Below are 27,036 nucleotides of genomic sequence, written 5' to 3'. Positions count from 1 at the left end.
TCTATATCTTATAGAATCTATAAACTTAGATTATCTCAAAATATCTTAAAAAATGGAAAAAATCCTCAAAATATGTCTGCATCAGTGATTTGCTTAATTTCAAAAGAAAATAAATCCTAACTTCATATAGGGAAGGAACTTCAGGTTCCCAAGTGCTTTCCAAACACAATTGTGTGCAAGTTCTAGGTAGAGATTGTGCTCAAAATCCACCCCAGCCCTCGAGGGTGAAGTACATTGTGAGTTAATATTTGGATGGTGCATCATAAATTGGACAAAATAATCCTTGTGAGTATTTTCCAATTCAGAACCTTCAAAAATTCTCTGGTCACATTTACACTTTTTTTTTTCCCCCTTGAGGTACAAATGCATAAAATCTCCCATGAGCAAGATCACAGCTTCCCATTAGTCATTGTAAAAAACAAACACCACCCACCCCCGCTCCCCCCACCCCAAGCCTTCAATAGCTTGCATTTCTGAACATGTGTAATGTCTTTTCTAGCACAGTGCATGGAGTTAGATGTATATTTGCACAATGGTGTCCCCTCTTGATTTTATTACTGGTTGTGTCAGAATCATCCTTTGTCCTTTTTGGTAAAATGTGAGCAGAGGAATGACCTGGAAAACTCTCACAGAGTTTGTTGTTGGGATGTGAGTCTGTATTTGGAAAGCCTCTGCATTCAGGGCTTTCAGACAGAGGTGTCCTTTTTGTGGCTGTCCAGGTTCTCTGTGCTTTGATGGCTCCTCCTGGTAAAAGCAGAGCAAATGATTCATGAGCAAAATTCTGGTTTCCACTGCTGACTAATCAAGCTGAGTTTGGCCATCTCAAACAGCTGAGAACCTCCAGCAAGGTGTGGTTCTTCTGGACCATGAAGTTCCTGAACAGAGGAACCAGTCCCATTTCAGATCATTCACCCCACTTACCCTGTCCCCTCCAGTCTGCCCAGAGGCCTCTGTCATGTCTGCCAACCCCGTGCACATGTCTTGGATATTTTAGGGGACGGATAGGTCCCAGGCACCCATTCTTAGGTTCTGGAATTGACCCCTTCGCATGGAAATCAGTTTCCAATTCCAGTAAACTGGGGTAATAAAATCACGACAAAGGAACAACCTATTTTTTTGGCATTTTATCCGTCAGTCTGCTAGGACTGTCCTTATGTGCGTCCTCAAGAGTTGACAGAGGTGGACAAATTTGAGCTAGGCAAGATTTTCCTTGGAGAGGGAGAAAAAGAGAAGAAAGGAGAGTGAAAAGAGTAAAAAGGGAAAGAGTAGCTCAAAGCTGACCTCTTTTTTCCTCCCAAAATGTTTTCTGCCTACACTTCTAAATGGTTTGGATGTTTCTTGTATCCCATAAACACCAAGAATGCAGTCAACAATACTATTTTGCATCTATATAAAAGAAAATTGCAACTGTTCACATTTGCCCCACAAATTTAATCTATGTAGAATATTCCTCATTTCTGGCCTGAAACAATGTACCACAATAGTGCTTTGTGAGCTGCTCCAGAGAAAATGTAAAACACAGCAGCTGAAATTTCTGATAAATGGTCCTCTAAGCAGGTTGTACTACACTACAAAAAAGAGATACTGGAACATGCCATGGTACCATTCCATTAATAATTTGACTCAGAGCACGTTGTTTTATTTTGTTGTAAGGAATATAGGGATTCCTTACAATAATAATTTTCCCAGTATGATTAAGAGCTGCTCTGGGGGTGTTCCTGCTGTTTTACTGCCAGTCCAAACTTACCTTAACTCTTCAAGGGCAAGCTTCGTTTCTTTCCGACTTTCTTCAGTGATCGGGTAGAAAAGGAGTATAAATAAACCTAAAAGGATGAGGATGGCAGGGACTGCTCCAATGAGGAGTTTCAGTGTGAGGATCACATTATCTGACTGTCTGCATATCCCTGGCTTGTATCCAGCAAACCTAAACAAATGGAAACAAGTGGTATGTGTATGTCCAAAGGTAAAAGGTTGTTGTTCACCTGAAGGCTTCCTTCTCCCCACCCTAACTCTTCAAGACTTTTCTCCCATTTTTCCTACACCTCTCTTTTTTCCTTCTCCTCACTACATTTCAAATTGTGTTTTTCAAGCCTCATTTCAGTGCTCGACTTCAGATAACTGCATTGCCTCTATTTTTTTTTTTTTGTTATTATATTTAATATTAAAGTTAATTATTGCTGTTGAAATTGGTCAAATTACTTGCATACTTTTAAAGAAAGGATTGTGGAATCCCATGTAAGGAAATAAACTGATGCCCAGCAAATTCCACCTGAACACAAAGCAGAAATTCTTTCCTGTGCAGTGACTGAGTACTGAACAGATTGCCCAGAGAGGCTGTGGAATCTCCCTCACTGGAGATATTCCAGAACCATCTGGACACAATCCTGTGCCCTGTGCTCTGGGATGACCCTGCTTGAGCAAGGAAAGTTGGAACCAGATGAACCACTGCGGTCCCTTCCAGCCCTACCCATTCTGTGATTCTGTGGTTCTGTGAAATTAATGTTATGTGTTTCTTATTAATATTCAGAAAGTATTCAAGCTCTGCTTTAAAAGCATGCAAGTAATTTGACCAATTTCAACAGCAATAATTAACTTTAATTTAAACATACACTTAAGCACTCATCTCAAGATAGACAAATTTACTCAAGTGCTCAGAGTTAGGTACACACTCACACTTCATTGATTCAGGGCTTCCATGCAGTCCCACAACTGCTGATATTCTCAAATTTCTATTCCCAATTTGTGGAATGAGTTTTTCCTCTGAACATCCACCTAATGAAAGCTACAGCTCATTTGGCATCACTCTGTCTTCTGTGTTCTCTCACAAACATCTGCCTTGGCAAATTGCTAGGACCCAACTGGAATGCAATTGAAAAGGAACTAATTGGGGAACAGTGAATTGTTTGAGGGTTTTAGCAATAAGCAGCTAAAATTCCCAAGCCCAAAATGTTCAGCCAAGCATTGCCTGTTATTTAGCAATTTCAGCTCAAGGCCCCAAAGCAAAACATACTGGTTACCAAAACCTAATCTGGAGCCAAGGGCTAGATTTCCCTTGTAAGTATTTATTGTGTGCTGTAGCAGATACAGGCACAGGCCCTTTCTGCCAGGTCTTGCACAAAGGCAGGGCAGGAGATGCCTGACCACTTTCTCAACCTGTCTGGTCAGAACAGACAAAGTGGAAAGAGATCATAAACCCTCTCCTAAAGCGATGTGCTCTAGGTGACAGGCAGAGCTGTGAGAAAGGCTGTTCCTGGCTGTGATCAGTATCCAGCTCCCTAAAACCATGCAGGAACTGGTGATCCTTTCATGCTGAACAGACCTCTGGCATCCCTGAAAGCACTCAAATCCATGCCTGTCTTACAGGCTCATAGAGATAGTCCAGTTCAGGTGCAACAGGGAATGCACACGGCACCAGTATCACCTGTGGAGGACTTTCATCTTCTGCACTTTCATGTTTAGTTCTTTATTCATATAAGCCACTAAAATTTACATGAGTAATTGAAAAGAGGAAAATCTGAAGGGAAGTCAGGTTTTTCTGAACAGAACCATGTCAGGGCAAGTAACTTAATGCTCAGTTGTCTGGCCTAGATGGCACCAATCCTGTCTTTAGTGGTCAGCCATCTGGAGCTGCTGGCACTTTCAGGCTCAGGGCATGAAGGCAATTAACTCCACAGGGTAAAAGTGTTGTAACCTCAGAATGCTTTCAGAGTAGATCCACTAAGTGGAAACACAGTGTTACTCACTCCAGTCCTGCTGCAGAAATTCCTAAGCCAATTCCCGCTGACATCTTGGTAAAAAAAACATAAGAAGAATAGAAAATGGTTTCATGTCCTTTCCCATGGGGATTCTGCAGGCGAAAGTTATCAACAACATCAGGCAACATTGACCTAGAAGTGAGCAAGATAAAAGAAAAACTCAAGCCAGAATTTCTTTTCAAAGCCCAAACTTAATGAAATAGAGCACAGCCCTCCTCCATTTTTGAGCTGATTGATGTAGCCATGCACATGAAAGAATCCAGTTCAGAAGGTTCTACTCCTGGAAAGGAGGGCAAAAAATGTGTAAGAAAAGCATGGCCACATATAACAGTGTAGAAAATCACTGAAAAACCATCAAGCACTTGAGAGGTGACAGAATTTCCTGGTCTGCCTGTCATTTCAATCAGAAGTTGTGATATTAAAAAAAAAAGAACAACAAACACACCCCCCCACCACCACCAAGTTTCTTAAGATTTCAAGGGACTCTGAACATCTGAATAGTTGCACTGTGAAATAACTCTTTTGACAAGGTAACAATATTTTCAGAAACCAATGAAACCTTTTCTCTCTCTATTTCAAACAGACTGAACTAGGTAATGAGGGATTAGAATGGAAGCTGCTCAAATGTTAATTGTGAATCGACATTTTATTTCCAATATATGTGATCATTTACTGTTGAAAAAAGAAAGGTCTTCTCACCCTCTGTGGAGAAAAGCTTACATAGTCTGACAACTAATTTCAAACTATGTATTCCATGATCTCTTGGAGTTTTGAGGGCGTTGTACAAACAAGTTATGTAAAACAGTGCTCCCAGCAATGATCTTGCTTTCTGGTTAATGTGATCTCAGTAACAATTATTTAATCCGAAGAGGAAATGTCCTGCCATCCTCATCCTTGAGTTGGTTCTCCCCACTTATTTTCAGTCTTCAAGAGCAAAAGACTTTGAATTCTGTGTTTCTTTTAATCATAACCTTGTGTATTTGATCTATAACAGAGGACCACTCAAGCAGGGATACACAGAATCATAGAATGGTTTGGGTTGAAATGGACTTTAAAGATCATCTCATTCCACCCCCTGCCATAGGCAGGGACACCTTCCACTAGCCCAGTTGCTCCAAGCCTCATCCAACCTGGCCTTGAACACTTCCAAGGATGGAGCATCCACAGCTTCTCTGGGCAACCTCTGCCAGGGCCTCACCAACCTCAGAGTAAAGAAATTCTTTCTAAAACCTAATCTAAATCTATCATCTTTCAGCTTAAAGCCATTACCCCTTGTTCTATAACTGCATGCCCTTATAAAAAAGAGGACATAGTTTGCATTATGTCCTCTGCAACATTCTTAATAGCTCAGCATTAATTGATTTGCCTAACTTCATAATTCCTGGAGCAATGTTACCACACATTGTATAGCTCATTAGATTATTGAATAATTTACATACTCTCATGTACAAAAAGCAGCTACAGTTAAAATAGTCTGTTAACAACAGGGCAACTAAGGTCACATCATTGCAAATAACATCCACTATAAAACCAAAAAAAGATTCTTGGAAGAAGTGACCCTTGCCATATTCTGCCTCTTTCAGAGGCAAATTCCTTGCAGTAGTACATACATGTAATGCAGAAATACATTCACCCCCCGCCTCAAATGTAAAATTCTCCTACCATGGCAACAGAAGAGATGCTGCAATGCTCAGACCAGAGATGAAGGCCACGAAGTAAGCCAGGATCAGGTTTGGAATGGTCACTAGCATCACTGCAAAAGGAATCATCCACTGAAGAAGAAAAGCATTATATCTAAGTTACAGCATGCACTGCTCAATGCTATACAGATTGTTCCCTTCAAAATACAAAACTCTATTACTGCACAGTTCACACATGGCAATGTCTCACACTTCAGTATTTTGGTCAAACTGAAATTCCAAAAAGCCCCGAGGCAATCTGTACTTAACTACACAGAATAATTGGAGAAGAGTAGGACAAGTGACAGTAGCGTTGTCTCTGGTAGCAGTATTAGTGCTACAACTGAACTAGTGAATTAAACAGACCCAAGAGCCTATTTACCAGCCTTGAAACCAACTCACAGATCCCAGCCATATTCACAGTCCTAAACATTCATGGAGTCCTAAAGTGAAGAGCCCTAAAGTGGCTGATTCCCAAACTGTGCGAGATAGAATAATAGAATGGTTTGGCTTGGATGGAACCCTTAAAAATGGATGGAACCCTTAAAAATTATTTCGTTCCATCCCCCTGTCATGGGCAGGGACACCTTCCACTAGACCAGGCTGCTCCAAGCCCCATCCAAGTGTTCAAGCCCTGGCCTTGAACACTTCCAGAGATGGGGCACCCAAATCTTCTCTGGGCAACCTGTGCCAGGGCCTCACCACCCTCAGTGTAAAGAATTTCTGCCTAGTATCCAACCTAGATCTACCCTCTGTCAGGTTAAAGCCCTTTCCCCTTTCCTGAGTGATAGTGTCCTATCACTCCATGCCCCTGTAGGAGGTCTCTCTCCAGGTCTCTTGAAGCTGCTTTAGGTACTTGAAAGGGCTGTAAGATCTTCCCAAAGCCCTCTTCTCCAGGTTAAACAAACCTAGCTCTCTCAGCCTGTCTTCAGAGGAGAGGTGCTCTAAACCCTCTAATAATTTCTGTGGTCCTCCTTTGGATTCACTCCCGCAGGTCCAAAACCTTCTGAGGTTGTGGGTCCCAGAGCTGGATGCAGCATGGCAGGAGGGATCTCATGAGAGTTGAAGCAGAGGGGCAGAATGCCCTCCCTCAGCTGCTGCCCACACTGTTTTTGAAGCGATTGGTTTTATAGGCTGCAAGTGCACACTGCTGGGTCATCTTGAGCATCTTGTCAACCAACACCCCCATTTCTTTCTCCTCAGGGCTGCTCTCAATCCATTCACTGCCCAGCCTGTATTTGTGCTTGGCATTGCCCTGACCCAGGTGCAGGACCTTGTGCTTGACCTTTCTGAACTTCCTGAGGTTCCCGCAGTCCCACCTCTCATGCGTGTCCAGGCCCCTCAGGATGGCATCTCTTCCCTCCAGCGTGTCACCTGCACCGCACAGATCAGTGTCACAGCAAACCTGCCTCAGTCCCTCTCTCCCTGTCACTGACAAAGATGTTGAACAGTGCTGGTCCCAGTACAGACCCCTGGGGATGACGCTCCTCACTGGTCCCCACTTGACATTGAGCCACTGACCACAACTCTTTGGGGGCCACCAACCAGTCAATTCCTTACCCACTGAGTGGTCCATCCACTGAATCCATGCCTCTCCAGCTTACAGACAGGGATGTCAAGCAGGTCAGTGTCAAATGCTCTGCACAAGTCCAGCTAGACACTGTTGCTCTTCCCTTTTCCATGCACACTGATAATTCTCTGGAAATTGCTAATCAGCTGGGGTGAAGATTCTTCTGCCAGTTAAACAACAGAGATGACCAAATGTCCATTTCTATTCTAGGCCAGTGGAACTATTTAATTTACTATTGGAGACAATGCTTTAAAACATCCTCACACTGCATTTCAAGGGGAGTAGCAGGGCTTCAGTGGTCATTTTAAATTGTAACTATGCCATTTCACGGATCACCTTCAGTCTTGAATGAGGAAGAATTTTCTTTAATTTTCTATCACCACTTAAAAGCCATATACACACTCAGCAATAACTAAACCCAAAATCCAGAGTGGTTTACTCCACTCCCCACAGCCGGATCCACTCATGACATTGCATGACAAGCCACAGAGGTTACCCTCAAAACCAAATAAATTTGGCATGCTTGGGATTTGTTTTCTGCCAGTAGTCATAGTCACTAGATTTCTTCAGCTTGAAGCAATGGGCTTACGGGACTGAAAATCCACTTTTTAAAATGCTGATTGAATGCTTACTGCCCAGCTGTCCTATACCCGTCACATGCTCCATCTCCCATGCCTGTGAACCACAGGCACAGCAGCACATGAAAAATCCAGAACCAAGGGCTTATCTACAGGGCTTTTTAGTGATGGGGGATTAGTTTAACATTAAGTGTTTCAATCCTCTATACGTGCAGCTTGGGAGCTGAGGGTATGAGAAGAGCTTTCACAGAGAGTGATTCCCCTAAGCACTGCTATTTACAGTTCTGTATGATAAGTGATTCTGGGAGTCCTGGAGTCTAATCCATTATGTTTATGTTTTAAATGCATTTCCCATCTAAAGCATTTGCTCCCAAGCTAAGGAGGCAGAAAATAACCTTTTCTGACTGCAAGTTCCCAGCACAGGCAGCTAATCCTTGCATTAGCCCAGTGTTGTGGCAAAATCGTTATTTCACCACAAGAGAGCACTCCAGCAATATCAGATTTTATGTTGTCTATATGCAATTTTATGACTGCCTTATGCTCCACATGGGGCACCCACTCAGAAACCAAAGCACTTAAACAAAATTCTAGATCGATAATAATAATCATTGTAATTGTAATTTCCTAGAGAAAGAGAATCAGGGCCAGCAGGACTGAGGTTACAACGCCCTAAAGTCTCGCTCATGCAGCGGCAGCGCAGTCATGGGGGCAGTGCTCCCACTGCAATAAACAGCGAATGCAGCTCCTTCTTTCTTACTTGTAAAGCAAATACTCTGTTATTGGCACCTGCTCCCTGGTCACAGGGCTGCTGCCCTCTGAGTTATGAACAACATCCTGCAGTTATCCCGTGCCTTCCATACGTTCCCTGACAGCGCTCTGCAAGGTGACCCTGCTGGGATGCTGAAGGTGGAACAGGTCTCTGCAGCAGCAATGAAGTTATGAAAGGCAAATCAGGGAAAGGTGCAGGGAGGATGTGAGTGGAAACAGGACAGGAGAGTGGAAATGGGGCTGCAGAGCCAGGACTCATCCAAAGGCATCTCTCCGTGCTGCGCTGTGCTCATAGATGGCAAATAAACAATTGCATGTCTGTGAGGAGGTGCTTTTATTTTTACTAAATCCTACAAAACCCACAGCCAAAAGATATTATTGGCTAGAATGGAAGCTAGAGTCATGGGAGATAGCCATCTTTGTTTTGAGACACCTTGTCAAAACTATGAACCAAGAAGATGCCACGCTTCTTAATATTCCTCGTGACAACTTCGCCTCTAGTCACCAGCTGAGATTTACTGAGTGTAAGTTCAGTGTTTGCCCCGTGAGGACAGAGTAGACATCTAAATGAACACAGCACATGGAAGCTGAAAGAAAATAAGTAGAAGAGAATAAATTCTAGCCTGTTGTGGGAAGAATGCTATGAAGGATCCTGCTTGGGAGCAGGATAATTCCTGATAATTCCAGAAATTCTAGGTTTTAAACTTCTAGGAACTTGAGATACTTAATCAGCAGTTAGACTTGTTGGTCACCTCTTTTGGAGGAATGAGTAAAAAGGGAGAAATATCAGTGGAAGAAACCCAAGATTCTTGTTGCTTATCTACCAACTTCTAAACTCTTTGAGGGCTCTCTTCAACTGAATCACCTTAACAGGAAGAATTAGTCTGGAGCACTGAGACTTTTTTTTCAGGAAACTGAATTTCCAGTCACATGTTCATGCTGAAAGCTGAGTGAGGTTTTAGAGAAAAAAAAATTAAAAAATTAAAAATGTTTTCTTCCCTGTCTCCTTCCCTTCCAGCAGAACATTGCTGAATGACAAACTTAGGAGCCTTAAATGATGTACTTTTATTGCATACTGGGAGAGTACAGATTAGTTGTACAGATCACACAAGGTGGTAGGGTAGAAAGCTCCTGTGATGTATTGTCAGACACAAAATCCATCACTGAGCACATACTGAGTCCCCTGAGAATTGTCTACAAGGTGAAACAGAGAGGTGGCTTCTTTTCAATCCATCCCCCACTTAGACCATAACAGTCAAGCAACTCAACTGTAAAATTAAGTTAAACCATGTTTACAGAGGTGCTGACAGGCTTTCCAGTCATGTAAATCTAAATTTATAGAGCCAAGTTGGTTGAAGAAAGCATTTTTTGTGGCCAAATAGACAGAGGAGGAGATTTCCTAAGGAGGAAATCTGCATTCCCAGGTCTAGTCAATGGGCCAATACTGCTTTTGGCAATTCTCTTTGTTCAAGTGGTAAAAGAAATAAGGATGGGGCTCGAATTCCAAATGCCTACTTCAAAACACATAACAATTCAGCTTATTTGGAATTTCGGTTTTAAAGTTACTTCTGATTCTCTGGAAGTCATTACAACACAGCTTTTAATTCCAAAAATTATAACTGTTCAACTCTATTCAATAACTGTCACCAGACCTAAATTTTTCAGCTTTGTTCAGATTTTGACATATAGCTTTGGGCTGGATTTTTCAAGTCCTCCTGCTTTGTTGTGCACAAGGCAATTTTTCTTTCCTCTTTCAAAAGTAATTGAAGGTAAACAGGGGGAAAATGGGGAGGAACAAGCCTATACAATAACTCACTGAGGATGATGACAGAAAATTGCAGCTGTCTGCACTAAGTAAGTGACTTAAAATAATCCATCTGTGACAAGGGCAGGCTCACTGAGATGGCTTTGCAGAGCTGTGTCAGAGTTAAACTAGGCTTTTTTTCTCAGGTAGGTCACCTTTTTCTTTACTTCACTAATAACTGTCCCTCTCTATTCAGAGGGATGTGGATGCTCCTGGAGAGGGTGTGTAACAGACCCTTGTTTCCTTCCGTGGGACTGAGTTACCAGTGCAGACACCTCAGCACCATATAACAAAGAAAAAACAAGCCTTGTACAACAGATAACTTGTCAACATGAGCCAATTCAGATCTGAAATTATAAAACCTCATGGAAGCTTAGTTTGGAGAGCGGATTCTTAAATAAACTGGGACCTCCTTCCGGCATCTAACCATTTCTCAAAAGTTTCCCTTGGAAACTTGGAATCTGTCTGAAATTTGGTATAATGATTTAAAACAAACTCTGGAACTGAGCAAATTTCACATGGATCGAGGTTATAAGCACTTGCAAGAGCTCCTCAAGTGGCTCCAGTTGTCATACAAAATGAGCACAAGCAGATTTTTTTTTTCTCAGAGGATTTGCTTACCGAAATCCCACATGCTGCACACTTCTTGCCAAATCTCTGCAGAAACTTCTGCCAGAAGGGAACGCTCAGGACTGCTGATACCTACAAGGGACAAAAAGCCATATCTGTACTGTCCTTGTTTCCACTACCTTCTTCAGCTGTAGAGCTCACAGACATCTTTTTGTCTAGTACATAAATTCTGAAAGGAAGGTGAACGTGCAGATTCTGGTTTCTCCTCATACTTTGAGTGACTTTTTAAAATTCATTGTTAAGCTGTCCATCAGAGGGTTATATTGTCTTAAAATTTCCTTTTCTAATGCAAGCCACAGCAGTCAAAGCTGTGCTCAGTCGTTAAAGTTCAAACATACTGCAAACAGTCACACTTTGTGCTAATGCCTTTTGCCACACGGCCTGAACCTGACAAATGATGAGTGAATTTAGCTCTACCCCATGGTACAGGAAGAAAGCTGAAGTGCAAGATAAACCTATCCTAAGATATACTTAGAGTACATAATCCATACTGTGTGTCCCTTCTTAGGAACAATCTGTAAGAGAAATAGTTGCTTGCAGTTGACATTACTGTTTCAGACGCTGAAATACCCATAGCAGAAATAACCACAAGCAACATAGTACCTATGCACTGAAGTATTGCCACTAATGGCAGCCTTACCCTTCCCTTTATTTAAATGTCATCTAATTGTTAGCTATATTTTGGTCTTTACTTACTTTAACTCTACTGTCTCTTGTCTCTCTTCTTCGTGACCATCACTTGCAGAGCCTTAAGACACCCAGCTCTTTTGCTCTCCAGCATCTTGGTTTTAATGGTTTTGGAAAAGATATGTCTTAAAATTTGGGGGAAAATAAGTATCATCTAAGCAAGCAGAATTCTACCTCTGCGTGTCAAGAAAAAAGATTCTGTAAAAGGAACTTTTTATCAGACTGCCAGCTGCTCTAGAGAGGAATCTTCGTATTTCTGGGTATTTTAAATATTTATCCTTGCAAGCTGCCTAGCCCAGAGGAGTCGTGTGCATGAATATGCAAACCGAAGTTGTTTAATTTCAGCACATAGGATTGGGGAAAGGGACAAAGGAGGTAAAATTCCAGACCCCCTTTCTAGAAGTAGCTTCTGCCTTTTATAGAAGCTATGGCTTACAGGTAAAAACAACAAGGAATGAATTAAAAGCTCCAAACCACTATTTTTTTAGAAGTACAGTAGGAAACACCAGCTTTATTTCAAACAGACAATGCAAAAGATAGTGTAGCTTCCTAACAGCTCTGCTGAGACACAAAACTCTTCTTGTCTTCTGTAATTTTTGTGCCAACGCCCAGCAAGAACCAGGTAACATTTGGGAGAGAAGTGCAACTCACCAAGATGGTCACCACCAAATACTGGAAGTGATTCCGGAGGCCAGCAGCATGAGTGCAGAACAGGACAAAGTTTCCCTGCTCCAGCTGTTGAATTTAAGACATTGGGTGACCACCAAAAGACAAAGGAAAATTTAAAAAAAGACAAAAATTGCATCACACTTCATATTAGTTAAATATAGTTGGTGACTGATTTGTTAAATGCAGGGTTTGGAAGTCTCATTCTTCCCTTGATTGCAACAATTTAAAAAAGCAGTAACCGTCCCATTATCACTGGAATAACATGCTAATAATGCTGGGGCAAGCAAGAGGTAAGCCACACCTAACAGAGCATAAAATTGACCAAAAGAAAAAGCCCTATGAAAGGATTCTGTCTCGAGGCTTTATTCCCTGAGTCCCAATTGCCTTGTGTTGTCACAGCTGCAGGCTACTGCAAGAAACTGCCCTTTCTCTTCCCCAGCAAAACCATCAATCTTTCTCCAGAAGCTCTGACTCCAAAACAAGTAACATTTCAGCTGTAATAACACTCCTGCCAACTTCCTGTGGTAAAGCAGCTGGTTTTGTATGCACCCTCAGCTGTGGAGCGTGGCTTTGGGTCAGATACCTCCCTACATCTGAATCCTCATCAGATGGGAGGATCTAACTGTACTGTGTTATATGACTGCCACCACCATGCTTCTGCAGAACTCAGGGGGATTCTGAACACCAGAATATGATGGAGGGCCAGCTCCAGCAATGCTGCAGAGGCAGAGTGACAGAGGAGGGTTTAATACTCATGCCATGAGTATGAGCAGCATGTAATCTACAAGCACACAAAGGAGCAGCGTGATCAATTCTTGCTCCTTTGTGTGCTTGTAGATTACATGTGGCCAATCACCTGTATACAAATTAGGATATCCAAGAAGTTGTATCCTGTCTCTGTTGCCACAAAATACTTCCCTAGTTTGTGTCCCTGTTTATGCTGCCCTAATTTTAGACATGGGATATCACTCTCTGGAATTATGGCCAATGCATCTTTACCTGCCCATTCCTTTTGCTGATCAGTAATCCACTCTCTAAATTCCACAAAATCAGTGACCCCACTTCAAATAAAAGCAGCAACTGTTGCTTACGCTGGCTCAACTGGAGTAACACAACTTCCAGCTTCCTCCTACCCTCACACCTTCCCTTCAGTCAGCACAAATAGTGAAACAGAGAGATACGGACTGACAGAAGATCTTTTCCTCTCTGGGTGTTGCCAGCAAGTACCTGGCTGCCAGTAGCAACCAGATGTGCTCTATATCCCTGCTGGAAGTGGATGCTGGAAGGATGTGGACAATAAGGGACCTTTCATCTTCTCCCTGTCTCTGTAGTTGCTCACAGTACCTGCAGATCCCAGACACGAGCAGAAATAACTTCTGTTATTGTTTCTCATCCTTGGCTATTCCAGCAAGGACTAACAGATGTTGTACCCAAATCCAGGCCAGCAAAAAAGTTCAGTGCTTCTTTGGTAAACAAACTTTTAAGCAATCCTTCCAAGGAGCTTAATAATTCACCAGGACTGCTGGTGAGCACAGCACTGCTCTCTTACGTGTCATATTCTTGCCTTCTGTCCTAATATTCCCTTGATCAATGGTTCATGTGACTAAGAGTCTCCTGGCAAAAATGTGATAATTGTTTGCTTTTCAAAATAAAGCAGACTTCATATGTACAAGTTTAGAGTAAAATAATACATTTACTGAACTGAACATGTCCTAAAAGTCAGGCTTAAAAAGCCTGCTGTACTTATGGGGAGTGAGGGTTTCTGAGTGGCTTTTCTACAACTCATCTCTATGGGAGGAGCCATAGCATCCTTTCGTGAGAGCCACATCCAATTGCAGGTCCTCATTTCATAATGAGCTCTACCTAATTCTGACACAGGTGAGAACTCCTGCCTCTGCATGTCTTCTTACTCTGACCTAATGCCTTCCATCACAAAAGACTCCACAAGAGCCAGTTCAGCCACTGCCAGAGCAGTCACCTATGCAAAGGGAAGGGGCAACAGTTTAAAGCAGGGCACACAGAGAGAGAGGAACAGACAGAAGAGAAAAAGCATTCTCTAAGCAACCAAAACCACAGGAGACTGTGGATAGATAGCAGAATAACCAGACTGGGTCACTAGGATTAGTTCTTCACCTTTTATGGGGAAAAAAAAAAAATCTTTAAATGGTCAGGACTTTGCCTTTGCTTCCCCTTTGTAGGAACCATCTCCAGCCACACAGGACCCCAGGCACCAAAAGAGGACTCTGGTTCCCTACTGATTAACAGGGGAAGGCAACACCCCCTAGATCACCCCTCCAGCCACCAGCCAAAGGTTATTTGCATTTCAGACTCTCCCATGCTGGGAGTGGAATGAGGCCAACACACTGAGGAGGGTCTGAGGCCAAGACTGAGAGGATCTGAAGTTACCTGTACTGCTGTCGAGATGAGAAGAAATGAAGCTGTAAGCTTCACATATGGACCATGCTTCATGGTGAGTGCCAGCCCCTTACAAAAAGGAATTGCTCTGTCTGAATTTAAAGCATAAGGATCTAAGAGAAGCAGAATACATAAATAAAAATCTTTTCAATAAAGCAGTGTGAAATAACTATTATTAAATTGAGGCATATTTAAATATAACTTACCATCCCTTTCCTTTACTCCAAGAAAAAGAACGACAATTCCAAGAAGATACACACCTGCTATGACCCCTGCTGCAATCATGTAAACTTTTGCCTTTCAAAAGGAAAAAAAGACATTTGAAATAGTGACAGGAGAATGAGAAATCATTATGACAATTTCAGTCCCTTTTTGGTAAGCCATCTGTAAATGAAGAAATGCCCATCTGCATACACCCAAATGCCTGTCTGCTACCTCTCTGAAAAATGTTCACTTCTGCAGTTCATTTATAAACTACACCTGCCTTCGGGTAAATTCAGGGCATATAAGCATATATTTATTGAAGAAAAAAAAAAGAAAAAAAAAAGAAAAAAAAAAAAAAAAAAAAAAAAAAAAAAAAGCAATGAACAAAAGGCAACCTGAATGTTTTAAAAATTTGCTTATGTTGAGATGAACTATAGACATGCACAGTCACCTGATCAAAACCATGCATCATCCACAGAGGCATTCTGATTTTCGGTAAGTCCAGTTGATCTGGCTACACAGAGTGCAATCTGGAATTTCATGATGGATGAGAGAGTCCTCAATACTGATGTAAACAGTTACTACAGTTTCTGCATTTACACATGATGATGATAATGACAATCATGAGTTTAGAAATCATACTTACCTGCCAATGTTTTGAGAACATGGTTCCTTGCATGTAGGGTTTCCCAGCTATTTAGTGAAATATCCAAACAAATTCAGAAATCTTTGCTTCCATTTAGCCAGGGGAGCAAAGCTTCCAAAGATACCTCCCACACTACCACATCACATTTACTAACTCTGATTACACTGACTTTGGAATAAAAAATATTTTGCTTTAGTATGATGTAATAATTTACCTTACAATGCTATCAAAGACAGCTTATAGAGCTTTATGAAACAATGATTATTTGATAGGAAAACTGAATTCCAAATTATTTGTTATACACTGTAGATGAAATTATTATAAGTTTAAGAAGTTGATAAAAAAATACAATTACAAGAATGTACTTCAAACGATAAAGACACTTAGTATAGGTGCAAATGTATTCAGATGAACCCTGTAAGAACAGAAAATTTTCAAGAAAACAGCTTTTGTTAAGATGTTTACATTTCGGAAAATAACACGGTGAGATAAAGGAATGCCGGACTCTTCTTTATATGGGATGAAGGTTTGGGATTTTTTTATATCAGAGCTATAAATTAAGTCACAGACTACTTTCACACTGTTGTTCATGGCTTGCACAGAATACAGATTGCAGTAGTGGAGATATCTGAATTCATTTAAACAAGGCAATTTCAGCCTGAAATGTAGCCGAGCCAGAAGAGATAGGGATGAATAAAACCACAAAACTATAGCAACAGGACTCCTTTATGAATTTTATATTTTGTTTTGATGTATTTGTTAATTTGCTTGAAGCATTTGAATTAAATGATGTGTTTCATAGGCCATCATTAAATGTAATTTGAGCTTAAACCATCAGACTTACTCATGGTAGGCCAAATTAGTTTCTCTAACCCTGAACAAAACTTGTTAGCCCATCTACAACTCTATCAATACCCATGTTTGGTTTCCAGTAGTAAAGATCCATTCATAAGTTCATAGTAACAACTTCAGGAGAGCTTAAAAATAACCATTTCTTCCATTTCCTTTCTTTCAATAAGGAGCAAAATACTATCAAGTTGTTCACTAAGTGCTTCTTAAAACTAGGTGTGCTCTTGAGCAGCTAAGAATTAGTCCTTGTGACAAAAAGAGTCAGGGTCATACTCCTGAAGGGCACTAATAGAAAGTCAAGATTTGCCCTCTTGTAAATATTTCCTGATGGAGGAACTTCAAGTTCAATTAATCTAGTCTTGCCTCAACTTGCAACTTAATGCCCATCAGCCATACAACCAAAATTCAAGATCCATCAAGATCCAATTCAAGACCTCCTCTTTACTGTGCAATTAATTAGGTGCGTATTCTGCTGCATGCGCTGTTAACAAAGGGCAGCAACTTGTTCAGATTTGAAAAATGTTTGTGTCTAAAAGCTTTTCCATAATTTCCCAGCTTTAGTATCAAGTTTAATGAAAGATAATGCCTCTATCTACTGACTCTGGCTACTTTAGGCTATGGATTTTTGCTAGTATTTCAAAATAAAAAAATATTTGACATTCAGCTCATTGTGAAGTTTCTTTCTCCTACCTCAAAAAGGACAGGAAAGCACATGTGGTTAGACAGAAAGGAAATAAATCAAGATTGTGTATTTTTTTTTTCCCCTTGAAAGTAATTTCAGAGATTTCAAAATAGAAATTGGGGATTTTAGTCTAAAGCAGATTCAGACAGCGAATCTGGTGTGCAATGAAATTCAGCTTGTTCCATGACTTTTCAACTGTCATCTTGGCAATTCACAGAGGTATAATAAACACAGTAGTGTTCTACATCAAACCATTGTCCCAGAAGGTAAAAAGGACAGCAGGATGACATTCTGTGTCTTGTTAAAACACTCACTACAAGTTACCAAACAAACATCTTCAAAAACACAATATTCAGCCATAAAATGGCACGGCCACTTAGAGAAGTAGCCCAGCTGTCCACCGACTGTTGTCCAGATCAGCTCTATGGGAAGCCTGTGCCAAAAAAACAAGGATCAGGTGGCACAGAGGCAGAGAATAGTGTCTGGGAATGGGGGGAGGCAAGGCTTCGTCCCTCCCCCGGGCCACCAGTGGTGATGCCAGAGCATGCAAACCCAAAACATAGATAAAAACATTACTTTAGCTTGTGATTTTACTGCTGCTGAAGCATGATAATAGGAGCTACTCCACTGCATTAGGAAGAGCACAAATATGTACTTCCTTACTTGCACCAAGCATTTGAGATTAGATTCAGGCCAAGGAATGTCCTTCATAGGGTATTTTATATTCTGGTTGGTACTTGCACTGACAGAGCAACAGATGAAAGTATAAAACGAAAGGATGAATCCAGCAGTTGATAAATTGGAACCAACAATCTGCTGATTTCAAAAATGACATAGGAAAAAACCACTACCCAATGTAATTGTTTAATTCAGGGCCTGTTTCAAGACCACTGCAAACAGTGGGAAGTTTATCAAATTGTGTTAACTGAGGTTTGGATCAGGTTTTAGGTTTTCCTCCCAGATATAAAACCTTCTTTGTTGCTCAAAAAATATAAAACTCAAGTATGAGGAGAGTAAATTATTTATGCAAAATTACAGGAAAAGCCTGTCATGGAAAATTAAATAAACAAGCATGGATCCCTAGGCTCATTCTACATGTTAACCACTGAGATCTGCCGCCACTAATGGGCTTTCATCAGTGCTTTGTACCTTCATGGAAGTACAGATTCCAAATAGGACTTAGAGTTTAGTTCACAAAGTTGCAACTAATCTGTACAGGATATCTCCTGGTAACTCCTTTAAAAATTAGTGTTGCTGAACTGAAAGATCCTGCTGCAGCCATCATTTTTTCATGGAATCATAGAATGGTTTGGGTTGGGTGGGACTTTCAAATATCATCTTGTTCCATAGGCAGGGACACCTTCCACTGGACCAGGTTGCTCTGAGCCCCATCCAGCCTGGTTGGACACTTCCAGGGATGAACACTTCCAGGAATGGGGCAGCCAGAGCTCTCTGGGCAACCTGTACCAGTACCTTGCCACTCTCATTGTAACAAACAAACAAACAAACAAAACAAATGAAACAAACAAACAAACAAAACCCTCTTCCTAATATCTAATCTAAATGTACCTTCTTTCAGTTTAAAATCATTCCTCCTTGTCCTGTCACAACAAGCCTTGGTTAAAAGTTTCTTCCACCTTTTTTTAAAAAACCCTTTTTGTACTGAAAGGCTGCAATAAGTTCTCCCTGGAACTTCCTCTCCTCCAGGCTGAACAAATCAAACTCTCTCAGCTTGTATCTCTCAGTATTCACAGGAGAAGTCTTCCAAACTTCTGACCATTTTTGAGGCCCTCCTCTGGCTCTGCTCTGACAGGTCCATGTCTTTCTTGTGCTGAGGATCCCAGAACTGCATGGAATATTTCTGGAGGGGTAAACTGTGCTTTTCTTCCTAAGCTTCTATAAAGTGTAAATCAGCCCCTAGTGCCAGCACAAGGTGGCCATGTCCTTCCCAGCTGTTCTACAGGTTTGGCACCTCCTGCAAAGCTCCTCAAAGAAATTCGGGTGTCACACTGAGGAGGGGTTGCAAAGACAGCAAAGACAGAAAGCATTGCCTGCACCAAGGTCTTTGCTTCAGCTCCAGCATCGCTGATTCCAGGCAAGTCGTGTTCACGCTCATCCAGCTGGATATGATATGGTGTTAGAGAAACATCCCCACCCTTGTCTGTAGGATATTTTAGTGTGTTCTCATGGACACTTACTTGATGAGACAGGGGATCTGAAGGGTCTGGAATGCTGGCAGAGTCTTGCCAGGGGTCAGTGGTGTTCACTGAGGGATTCACAGTGCAGTGAGGAGAGACATGAGCACTGGCCACAATCTGCCCCTGAAGTGCAGCTCCAATCAAAGTCCCAAGAACTTCCATGGTCATTCCTAAAGAATGGAAGCACAAATGTGCATTGAAGATGAGAATCTTGCTCATCTGTCTCACTGAAAAAAATGTTACCAAACCATTTCCTCTTACAGGAATGAGTAATGCCAAGAACAAAAGAACTGAAAGGCCAGTAATAAAACAGTTTCAAGGAAAGAGAGTTTTGTCACTTATTTTCTGATCAGCTTTGAGAAGAAGTATCCATGGAAGAGCCTTTTCTATGCAAGCTGCATGAGAGATGTGAATGTTGAGATTAAGAACTGCAAGGGGATAATGTGGAGATCTCTCATCTTGAGGAACAGAGCAGAACTACTTTTAAAATGCCATTTTTTTTCCAAAGCAGGACTTGGAGTCATGACATCAGACATGTTCATCTCAGACTTGACAGCAACTTGTGAAACACTTATATAATCAGACCTCTGAGTCCTCCAACTGTAAAATAAAGTGATACTTGCCTCAGGTTTATGGAAATAGTACAGCTACAAAGCTCTTGGAAACAGCAGGTGCTATTCTTAATTGCCTAAGGCCAGAGTCAGGCAGAACTATCTACCTCTACTTCAGAGAATGATTCAGATCACTAATGCTCACCAGAAAAGGGGATAATCTAAAAAACAAAACACAAACAAACAAACAAAACAAAAAAACAACCAACCAAACACACAAAACCCAACAACAACAACAAAGCCTCCACTTAGAAAAACAAAAATCTAACTATGGGCATCATCTCATGAAATTGATTAACAACCTGATCAGCTCTGTTAAGGTAAATGGTGAGAAATTTGGGTTCTAGACCCACCTCACCCTGAGGGATTTCAAGCCTACCGTGTCTGTTTCCCTGCAATATGGCCACATCCAGCATCCCCATGGCCAGGAGATATGTTGAATTCCTGTCCTGGCTCTAGTGACTCTTTACACATTTTGCATAAAGATGCATTAGGGCTGAATGCATAAACAGATTAAGGATGGGGACAAAGTCTCTCCATTTGTGAGGGAATGGACTTCTCATTGACCCAAGCTTCAGGCTTTTTTCCTATTTTTTCTCTTTCAGTGGCTCCCAGGGTCACATGTTCCTTTCTGAGAAGCTCCATGGAGGATTCTGAAGGGATGCTTCCAGAGCAGGTGGTTATCATGCTCCCTCTGGGAAGTAACAGGCATTTCAAAAGCTCCTATGTGTACGTTTACTCAAGTCTCTTGATGTACAACAGCCTACCTAGGTCACCTCAGACACATGGCTTTTGTGTGTCCCTGTAAAGGAATAAAAATACTTCACCATCTAAAGGGAGGACAACGCACACAGACTGCGAGGGGTTCAGACACTGCAGCAACGCAGGCTCTGTGCAGCTATGCAAGAACCAGGAAGAAAAAGGGAAGGGAGGCTCCCTAGGAGACCTGGACCTTTTAAACCATTGCTACTTTGTTCCCAAACTGAGAATGCTTTTGAGTGGAAAATTTGAGGTGCATTAATTGTAACATTAATTTAAAACAAAGAGAAGTAAAAAAAGCCCCTTCCCCAAACTTCACATCCAATCTTACCAGCAATGTTGCAATTCAGTCCATGCACACAAAAATCCTGGCAGATGGTGGAAATCTAACCCCAGTCTGGTCTGAAGCATTTGGACACAAACTGGCCTCAGTTGTGCATTGCAAAGCTTCCAAACTCAGTGCAAAGGCAACGCATTCAAATCAAACCTTGCATTTCAAAACACCACCCCCACATTCATAATCTTTGTCTAGGGCTCTACATCTGCATTTTATCAAGTACTTGTGTAGAAAAAGACGCAGAAGCATCATTAGAGGCGCCAGAAATACAACCACTGTGAAACTTTATTTTCTAAGTAGCAGCAAGAGCTGAGGGACAGGTATCCTTCAAAGTTCTTGTGTGCTCAGAATTTATGATGTATTACTTCCCTCATCAGCCGAGAAAGCTGATCTGCCAGCAGATTGTGCCTTGAAGTAGGCTATATTTTGACCAGAATATAAGCAGGAGTTATGTTAAAGCAACTTTGGAATCCAGTATTTCTACCTTGCATTAATACTAACAGCAGAATAAAATTTATAATAAGCAGTTCTGGTTGTCTCCAGCAGAGAGTAATGGATCCTCTGATCCCAAACTTATTTTTAAGAGCACACTTCATATTACACAGCTGTTTTCCTTTAACAGTTGAAGAAATGCCTGAACAACTGACTGCATCCAAGACAGTCTATCAACAAGAAGAATTCTCTATGAAGCCCAAAGAGAGGCCAAAGTGTTTAAGGAGAACACTTACCAAAAAAGGAAAAGATAAAAAAACCCAGTTCTCAGATAAGCATAACCATTACAAGAAAACTTTGCTCTAAACAAAGTTTATAGTTTATTATACAAAAATACCAACATTTGAAAAGTCAAAACTATGGTTCATTCCACCACCTTAATTTGGTTTAGGAGAACAGCTGTACACTCAAAAGCTAAACCCTTTCTGAACAATAAAATGACATTATATGTGTGTGACACCTCTCAGCCACGGGGTTCAACAGCTTTTATGAGTACAAGTTTCACATGCCTATGGAGCCCTGCACGGGCCGAGCAGATCAGAAAGCACATTTATTTGGATCACAGCCTCTGAAGACATAAAACCAGACAATAGAAAACACTAGGTACATGGATTTAGTTAGAATTTAGGCCAGATGACTCAGATTACAGTCAGTGCCGAAGAATATAACACAACTGGAATCTCCTGCTGTTTAGTCCTGTCCTGTGACTGCCAATCCAGACTTTTTCTTAAAGATAGTTGATGGTAATGCAAATTACAACTGTTCCATGTCTCTGGAGAGGGACTAGGCTGCTCAGGGGATATTGTATTTAGAATTTTTAAAATTACATTTTTAGTACTTCTTGCTATTTCACTGTGCCTTTGTGGGTTTCAACATAATCAAGTATGTTGAGGGTTAGAAGGACTAATGGAAGAGAAAAGGGATCTTGCCAGGAAGAGAAAACAGATGCAACAAAAACCCCTACAAGTTATTCTAAAGCAACACTTTAAGGACAAGTTAAGACATAGAAGTCTTTCATGTAATATTTGACTTCTTTCTCTTTACCTCGCTTAATGCCGTTACATAGTAAAGGAGTCATGAGAACAGAGCTGAGTAGAGCAGAAGGGGGGGAAATTGTTCTTGCATTCAATTTATGATCTATACAGGAAATCTTGAAAATATTTATATTTTCACTGTTGCCTTTTTTTTTTTTTTTTTTTTTTTTTTTTTTTTTTTTTTTTTTTTTTTTTTTTTTTTTTGTCTGATTGATTTGCTTCAAAGCTAAAGGTTTGTTTGGTTTTGGTTGTTGAAAAGCCAGAGATATGGTCTGGAAAGCCTCATTCTTTTAATTAATACACTCAGAGTGCTAGTTGTATTACAACAAGATCTGCCTTTAAACTACCTGGTGTATGTCAGAATTAATTAAAAAACCCCCACAGATTAAATGGAAAATATTTCAGTGGGTGTGAATATGCACACAAAATTACTTTCCTTTTTGGTGAGGTTAACTGTCTTGGTTCTACGAGTTCTCACTTTTTTTTCTGAGAAACAGATTTGGGATTTGAATTTATAACATGAAACATATAAATCTAAGGAAATATGAACTAATAAAAAGAATGCAACAAAACAACAAACTCTAAATAAAACCAAAACAACTAACTCCTCAAAATTACTTTCATACTTTCTTTAATTGAATGCTTCTTGTTTTTTCCTCTACAAATCACCTTTAAATTAAATCAATATTCCTTACCCTGACTTGGTTAAGAGTGATTTTTTATTGTTTCCTCTGGCTAGCAATAAACCAAAAGAAGTTTATAGCTAATCAGACAATTTGAGACAATTAAATATTAACACCTCCTATTTAACTAGAAAAATGCAATTCCTTTGAAGACAAATTAGTTTTCATCACATATTACAACATTCTTATAAAAGTCCAGTTTAGGGACACAAATCACTAGGATCTTCCTATAGATTAAGAAAGATTTTCAATAAAACTCATCCCCAATCCCCAAGAGAGAGCCCAGATCACACTCACTATATGCTGTTGCAGAATCTCTGTCCTTCTGGTCTGTGCTGAGAAACATGGTGAGGGCAGAATATGGTACTTGGAATAACTATGGAAAGAAAGAACATGACTGAGGAAATATTAGGGTAAAACTGCTGTACTCCTTTGAAATCCAAGAAAATGGTTTAATGGGACCTTGGACTTAATTTAGAACATTCATTCAGAACATTTAGAACCCTCAAACAATTTTTAGCACAAAGGTCTGCCTTCTCTTTCTGGTTTGTAAAGCATATAAAAAGAAAACAGAATCGTTCAAAATACAAATAATAAATAATAAAATAACCAGAGGGTTTACCTTGTTCTTGTGCTCCTTCAGTTTCCTTGAGAAAACATCCTTCATAGAGAGACTAAAAAGAGTTTTGCTTTCTCTTTGCACTAGGACACTATCATGTCCCTAGCTTGAGCCAACTAACAGGAAGCAAAGCCATAAAGAAGAAATACAATTTTCCACTTTATTCAAGCCAGAAGACTACCCAAACACCCAAAATATTTCAAATATCTGTCTAATTATGTAAATCGAGGAGGTAATAGTGAAAACTACTCTATCTTTCAGCACCATTGTGCCACACACTCCTTAATTTGATTTAAGCATAAGTTAAAACAATTGCAAAGTGGAAGTGGGACATGAACCTGCCTGAACAACCAAGTTCTCTGTAGTGTTCCCACCACCCCAGAGATCTGTATCCAAATTAAATTTTGCACTCTGCATCCCACAGTGTTTGTACAAAATGCATTTCTGTTTACCTCCATCAAAATTGGCGTGTACATTTTCAAAACTCTGCCATGGAAACCCCATGTTTCTCATTCAAAAGAAAGAGGAAAGAAATTATTCAAAACCATTATGGATGTCTTCTGGACCATCTTTCTACTGGGGAAACAAAGGACCTAGGGAAATATTCAAGATTAACAAATTAGGAATACAAAATTCCTAATCTGCTCCTGAGAACAGAAGTTAGGAGAAGCTGGATGTCTAACTGGAATTAGGAATCTGAACATCTATACAGGAATAGGTTGAAGGCACTGGAGGTAACCTGGATGAATTAGCAGCTCATTTATCAGAAAAAGCATTGGCAGAAACCGTCAACCAGCAGAGAGTTTGATAAAAGAGCATCTGCCTGTCCCTTAAACTCACCAGAAGTTGAAGTAAAATGTGAAAACAAGTTTGCTAAATATGAATGTTTTAATATAGACAAACAGCAAGCAAGTTACTGCTGAGAATATCCTGACCTGTAATCTACTTACTGTGGTCAGTGCTTGGAAAAGGCAGTGGAAAGTCAGATACCAAGCAACTCTTCCTGATGCAAATGGAGGCAGGTACCACATAAAAAAATAGGAGACTATTGTGAAGGGTGTGCATGCCAGCACCCTGAGAAGAAAATTAACACACATCAACAATCTTAAAATAATGATAGCAAAGCACATTAAATTTTCCTGCTAATAATCAATATAACACAATTTATTTTACGTGCAGTTTTTCTAACTGCAGTAATGTATGCTTTTAAATATCGAAAGTTAGTGTGCATTAAATACACAGATTAATACAAAATAGATTAATATTAATATAAAATATATAAATACACAGATTAATACTTTCATAAAGCAGAAAAACCCCAGCAAATCTGAAAGAAAAGAGCTACACTTAAATTAATATCCCAACCAGAAGAGACATAATTTCCTTTCACATGCACTGCAACAGCACACCTATATTGCCATTCCACGGCACATGTCTCAGATTACACATTTATTAGAATCACTGAAAACTAAGCTCTGTCATCGTGTCTTTGTATACTCCAGCAATTTTTACATGAGTTTACTTATTATTGAGATTCCCTCTTCATATTTAGTGTCTTTGGTTTTCCCCTGAAGTTAGACACTTCACTGCTACTTCAAGTGTAAATATGTTGATACACTTAAAAATACTGAAAAAAAACATAAGAGACAACGGAGAGCCCATTGTGAAAGCTCCTACACTCTGTGTCTAGTTGGGTACATGATAATTTCCTCTATTTAACTCCTAATCACTTCAAACACAAAAGGATCACCTTCAGAGTGGAAGGTGGTTTGAAAAAGGAGCCACGGAAACTTATATTCCAGACATTGCCATTAACCAGCAATTAATGACATTGGTCTGAAACCTATTTCAGGCAAATAGCACTTGTCAAACTCCATGATACAGAATTGGTCAGATGTTATTATTTCCTAAAAGTTTGAGCTGCAGCATCAGGCCTGTCCTGTATTCCTGTAAATCAGTCACTGAACAATGTATTTAGATGACCAAGATCCTAACAAAAAATTTCCAAACACATAAACCAGAAAACAGATTAATCCCTCCACAACAGCACTACTGACATTGGGGGTCAGCTGATTATTTTGCAGTTGTGAACTGAAAACCTGGAATACAAAAGAGTAATGTGGGTAAATAGTTTAGTAAAACAATGGCTTTTCCACACTGCTCTTTGGGATGGAACAGCATCACTGGGAGCTGAGCATTTACCAGCAAAGTTCCGGGTTCTGGTATTCTCTGTCCCTCTGGTCCTCAGGCCACAGTTCAGCCACAGCAATGGAAAACATAGACAAGGCTAAAATCCTAACACATCTCAGGGAATCTACCTTCCTCTCCAAAAGCATGAGCTCTTCCAGATTGTGTCTGGGCAGAGTCACTAAATATCTTCACAGTCACTTTTTCATGCCACTTTTTCGGAACAACCCTCTGGGTATTGTTCTCCCCTTTCCCACATTTTCCTTTCCTCTCTAATGCCAGGGAGTTTTCAAAGCCTTGCTGGAGCTGCTGAATATTTGATTGTCAGCTATTATCTCTTTTGACAAAATGTTTGACCAGTATTTCAAGTCAGTGTCTGCTTCTGCCTTTTAAAGCCATTAAATAAGTGATTGATGACTTTGTGTAATATTGAGGACAGTATTAAGCGATAGTTAAACATTCACCTCCCTTACTAATGTTCTTGTTTTTCTGGGAAGCTTTTTTGACTGAAAAAAATTCTATAGCTTTATTCTAGATTATATAAGAAGTCAAATAAAATTCAAAATACTAAAGTATTTTTAAGTCAAGAGAAGCCCCATTTTTTGCTTGGTAAAAAAATGGCCTGACTCTAAAAGTCTAGGAACAGAATTGCCATAAAAATATGTGTTACCAAAAAAAAAAAAAAAATCCTCCTGTAAAGAAAAGAAAGCAGCTGTTTGATGAAAGGTGGGATTAGATAAGCACTTTTCCTGTAAGAAGTGCAAGATGTGTTGGAGCTGGTTTACAAGGTTGGTAAGTTCATGCTTGTGCTAGGACAGGAATCATTCTAACATCAATGTAACACTAACAATAAACACATGGACTTGCTGTGTTTTCAGAGAACTTAGAAAAAGAAAAAAAAGGCATCAGAATACTTCTAAGGGCATTTGTATAAAAATTTCATTGTTTTCCTTTTGGATAGCTTTCTTTCTTGATTAATTCAATGGTCATTACAACCCACACCACTTACCTGGCTCCAACCAAACCCTGAAAAGAGGAACAGCATCAAACTCCTCTTTTCCCATGAGACCTCACAAAAATTTTAACTTCAGCCTGAAGACCCTGTTCCTACTGGGCCAAGAGCAGCTGATCTCAGCCTTTTTCCAACCTGTACTTGCCTTCTCTATCTTGTCAGATATAA

General features: G+C 40.3%; 1 protein-coding gene across 2 annotated transcripts in view; it reads right to left on the bottom strand.

Moving 5' to 3' along the window:
- Window positions 1-501: 501 nt before the first annotated feature.
- The window catches only part of MFSD2B (MFSD2 lysolipid transporter B, sphingolipid), a 31,801-nt gene continuing 5,266 nt past the window's right edge, over window positions 502-27,036 (bottom strand). Inside the window, exons 3-13 of one of the 2 annotated variants that reach the window (XM_040058925.1) lie at window positions 24,620-24,743; window positions 23,348-23,426; window positions 19,135-19,304; window positions 14,762-14,852; window positions 14,547-14,647; window positions 12,123-12,206; window positions 10,776-10,856; window positions 5,418-5,527; window positions 3,744-3,887; window positions 1,748-1,924; window positions 502-744 (exon numbers count right to left, since the gene is read on the bottom strand). In XM_040058925.1, coding sequence (XP_039914859.1) covers window positions 687-744; window positions 1,748-1,924; window positions 3,744-3,887; window positions 5,418-5,527; window positions 10,776-10,856; window positions 12,123-12,206; window positions 14,547-14,647; window positions 14,762-14,852; window positions 19,135-19,304; window positions 23,348-23,426; window positions 24,620-24,743 — 1,219 coding nt within the window. In that variant the 3' untranslated portion in view covers window positions 502-686. Of the gene's footprint in view, window positions 745-1,743; window positions 1,925-3,743; window positions 3,888-5,417; window positions 5,528-10,775; window positions 10,857-12,122; window positions 12,207-14,546; window positions 14,669-14,761; window positions 14,853-19,134; window positions 19,305-23,347; window positions 23,427-24,619; window positions 24,744-27,036 lie in introns of those variants that run through there. The other variant, XM_040058926.1, reaches the window with a different exon arrangement.

This window comes from Hirundo rustica, chromosome 3 (assembly GCF_015227805.2).
Source record: "Hirundo rustica isolate bHirRus1 chromosome 3, bHirRus1.pri.v3, whole genome shotgun sequence".
In the NCBI taxonomy this organism is placed as follows: domain Eukaryota; kingdom Metazoa; phylum Chordata; class Aves; order Passeriformes; family Hirundinidae; genus Hirundo; species Hirundo rustica.
Note: the sequence above shows the minus strand (reverse complement) of the source record. Positions and strands in the feature narration are given on the sequence as shown.